This window comes from Mustela nigripes, chromosome 17 (genome assembly GCF_022355385.1).
Source record: "Mustela nigripes isolate SB6536 chromosome 17, MUSNIG.SB6536, whole genome shotgun sequence".
Lineage (NCBI taxonomy): Eukaryota > Metazoa > Chordata > Mammalia > Carnivora > Mustelidae > Mustela > Mustela nigripes.
In genome coordinates this window covers 7,912,307-7,916,009 of record NC_081573.1, presented here as the reverse complement: position 1 = coordinate 7,916,009, position 3,703 = coordinate 7,912,307, and the positions used below count along the sequence as shown (strand labels likewise).

At 52.3% G+C, this 3,703-nt stretch overlaps 1 protein-coding gene across 1 annotated transcript in view; it reads left to right on the top strand.

The window, feature by feature from the left end:
• Positions 1 to 3,703, top strand: part of MEIOSIN (meiosis initiator) — a 13,894-nt gene continuing 10,191 nt past the window's right edge. Inside the window, exon 1 of the mRNA XM_059383388.1 lies at positions 1 to 153. Coding sequence (XP_059239371.1) covers positions 1 to 153 — 153 coding nt within the window. The remainder of the gene's footprint in view (positions 154 to 3,703) is intronic.

Sequence of the window (3,703 nt, the reverse complement as noted above, 5' to 3'; positions counted from 1 at the left end):
ATGGGTGGTTTGGGGGTCAGGTGCCAACATCCTAACCAACACCAGCTCTTGGCCCCAAACAGGAGGCAGAGGAAGAATCACACCAGCAAACTCCATGAGTTGGCATTGCTGTTGCCTGTGGCCCTGAAGACGGGCACCAAGAAGCTCACGAAGGTATGGGGTTGCAGGGAGAGGAGGCAGATGTGGGAGGCAGAAATGAAAATCTCAGTAACCTTCCCTTGTCCTGGGGCCCCCACACAGACCCTTGCAGTGACAACACCGAGATGGGCACGGTCCTGCCTTGCGTGGGCCTTTCTGTGATCCCATCACAAGAAGCCTGGGGGATCCTTTCTTGCAAAGGGGGCAGGGGTAGTTGGGTGGGGGGAAATGGGCAAGGATCCAGGTAAAGGTCATCACTTTGGTGAATCAAACAACCCTTGGTTCAAGCCCATCATCCCCGAAATAGCAGGACTCTGGGCAGGGCTCTCAGCCTCTCAGCCTCTCAGGCATCCCATTTCTCAGCTTTTATCCGAGAAAAAATAACGTCTGCTACCCAGAGATATTGAGAGGCTCAAATGACACACTAGCCATGACAGTCCTCGAGGAAATGTCACTTCCCTCCCTGAGTCCCTTGTCCTGTGTCCTGGGGCATCTCCACGAGGTAGCAAGAGCTAAATCTGTTCTTCCCGTCCCCAGGGGACACAGGCTGAGCTGCCACCTCAAACCCGCCAGTGGCAACCACTTATTAAGGGACTCAGAGATCCTGAAGGCACTGTTTTCTTGCTGTAGTTCCTCTCATTCCCTCACGTATCCACTCATTCATCAGCCAGTTCTGGAAAGATGGCTGGGTGGCAGAAACTGTTCTGGTTACAATGAGGGGAGGCAAAGGAGCCTGAGCCCCACACCCTCTGGGAACTCGGAATGTGGTCAGGACAATAAAGATTCCAACACAGGAATGACCGACCCCCAGCTAGAACGTGCTACTTGCCTTCCAAGAGGCTCAGAAGAGTGGGTGTTTGGGGCAAGATCCAGACCTTTGGGTGCCAGATCCTAACACTCACCTCCATCGATCACCAGGTCACGTTAATTTCCCTCCTAAGCACCTCGTGTGGCCGTCGACGCTGTGTCCTACCTTCCTGTGGCCTCTGTAGCAAAGGGCCACAAACCCAGTAGCTTGAAACAATGTGAATTTATTCGCGCACGGGATGAAGGGCCTCAGTCCAAAATTGGCCACAGGGTCCTTCTCGGAGGCTCCCAGGGAGACTCTGTCTCCTTTCCCTTTGCCAACTTCCAGAAGCGACTGTGTTCTTCAGCCCACGGCCTCTTCAAGGCCAGCAGTGGAGCACCTTCCAGGCTCTCTCCATCCTCACCTTGCCTTCTCTGCCTTCGATCCTCCTGCCTTCCACTTGTAAGGACCCCTGGGACCCCAGTGGGCCACTCAGTTAATCAGGACCCTCACTCAGTCACACCTGCCGAGTCCCCTTTGACATATTTGGCAACATGTTCGCAGGCCCCCTCTGTCCTCAAACATCTGTGTATGTAGTGTGCATAGATACTGAGATCCACTCCTGGGAGGTGGGAGCGCAGAGATGTCTGAGGGACCCAGTCCCGGCCCCGAAGGAGTGACAGTAGAGTCTGGCGATGGGTGACATTTCATGCATGACCACATGATGACATCTCGTGGAATTCTCCCCAGGCCTCAGGCTGCTTTAGTGACCATTGATCCTCTGAAGTCTTAAAGACCGCTCCCCCACCCTTCATCCTTCCTTGGGTTCAGTCTAGGTCTCCTGCTCCAGGGACAACGTGCGTCCCTGCCAGTCCCCAGACTCCCCCTCAACACACCTGCCTGAAGGGTGTCACCACGACTTGTCACAGGGCTGGGTGATGTTTTCCGCCTGACGTTCCATGAATGAACTGAGCTGTTACGTATTGCCTTTCCTGTGTTTGAGATTTGGAGTGCGGCTTAGGTCTGGGGCGTCCTTCTTCGCAGTCCTGACTCACGAAGTGCCTCCTGGCCCGTGTGGTCCTGTGGCTTCTCTCTCTGACTCCACAGCGAGGAGAGGGGTCCTGCTGCCCAGGAGGACACAGCTGGTTCGGATCCGTCCCCCTCCAAAGGCCCACATCCTCAGCTGCTTGGTCACTGAGCACTCAACAGGGGCTCGTCGAATGAATGAATGAATGAGTGAGTGAATGAATGAATTGCCTCAGCTCAGACAGTTGTAGGACCTGTCGATCTTGCCTTCAGAAGGTCTCTAGGATCTGAACCTCTGGCATAGCCCCCAAGCTAACCTTCCCAAACCTTCGGTTTTGGACTCTGAGATGATGCCCAACGGCCTTCTGCATAAAACCTTTATGCTCCTGGGCACCTGGTTGGCTCAGTGGGTTAAAGCCTCTGCCTTCGGCTCAGGTCATGATCCCGGGGTCCTGGGATCGAGTTCCGAGTTGGGCTCTCTGCTCAGCAGGGAGCCTGCTTCCTCCTCTCTCTGCCTGCCTCTGCCTACTTGTGATCTCTGTCTGTCAAATAAATAAATAAAATCTTAAAAAATATATATTAAAAAAAAAAACCGACCTTTGCGATCCTACTAATCACATTTCAAATTACTTGACAGTTTATGAACACTCAGTGCAGTGAGTGCCAAACGCGGGCCAAGCCTGGGGTTAGAGATAAAAGATTTGCTCTTGCGAACACACCATCCAGTTCTCCAAGTTAGAAAAGGGCCTCATTTAGTCCTTTGAGAACCTTGAAAGCGCTGTCATTCGATCATCGACAAAGTATTAGGAAACTAGCGTACCAGGACCTGTGTTGGGCGATTTCACACACACTCCTTTATTCTGTCCTAAGGATAATCCGATGAGCCTCACTGAATGACCTCACTCCCATTTCCCAGATGAGAAAACGGAGGCTCAAAGAAGTAAAACAGCCTGCTCCCGATACACAGGCAGGAAGTGGCGGGGTGGTCCAGGTCCAGGTCCTTCCAAAGTCTCCTGCTTGTGTCACATTCCTTAGTTAGATTATAGCTCCCTTCCATGGATCAGGTCACATCACTTCAGCGACCCTTGGGACTCTAGTTTATGGAACAGTTTCACACAAGCCCCTTTGTGGGACCATGTTTCCTGACCTAGAGTTCGGAGGATTACTGCTAACCATTTTATTGGTGTTCTAGGGATCTAGTCCAATCCAAGAAATACTGGTGCTCTTCCCTTACCTCTTCACCAGGCTAATTCCTGTCATTCTTTCTCTCTCTCTCTCTCTTTTTTTTTTTTTTTTTAAGATTTTAGTTATTTATTTGACAGACAGAGATCACAAGCAGGCAGAGAGGCAGGCGGAGAGAGAGGAGAAAGCAGGCTCCCTGCTGAGCAGAGAGCCTGATGTGGGGCTCGATCCCAGGACCTGAGCCAAAGGCAGAGGCTTCAACCCACTTAGCCACCCAGGCGCTCCTAATTCCTGTCATTCTTCAGGTCTCTGCTTAAATGCTGGAGGCCTGGGGGCCCCTGGGTGGCGCAGTCGGTTAAGCGTCCAACTCTTGGTTTCAGCTCAGGTCTGATCTCAGGGTGGTGAGATGGAGCAGCAGGTTGGGCTCCAGGCTCAGCGGAGGGTCTGCTTGGATTCTCCCTCTCTCCCTCTGCCCCTTCCCCATCTCTATTTTTTTTTTTAAAGATTTTATTTATTTGACAGAGAGAGATCACAAGTAGGCAGAGAGGCAGGCAGAGAGAGAGAGGGGGA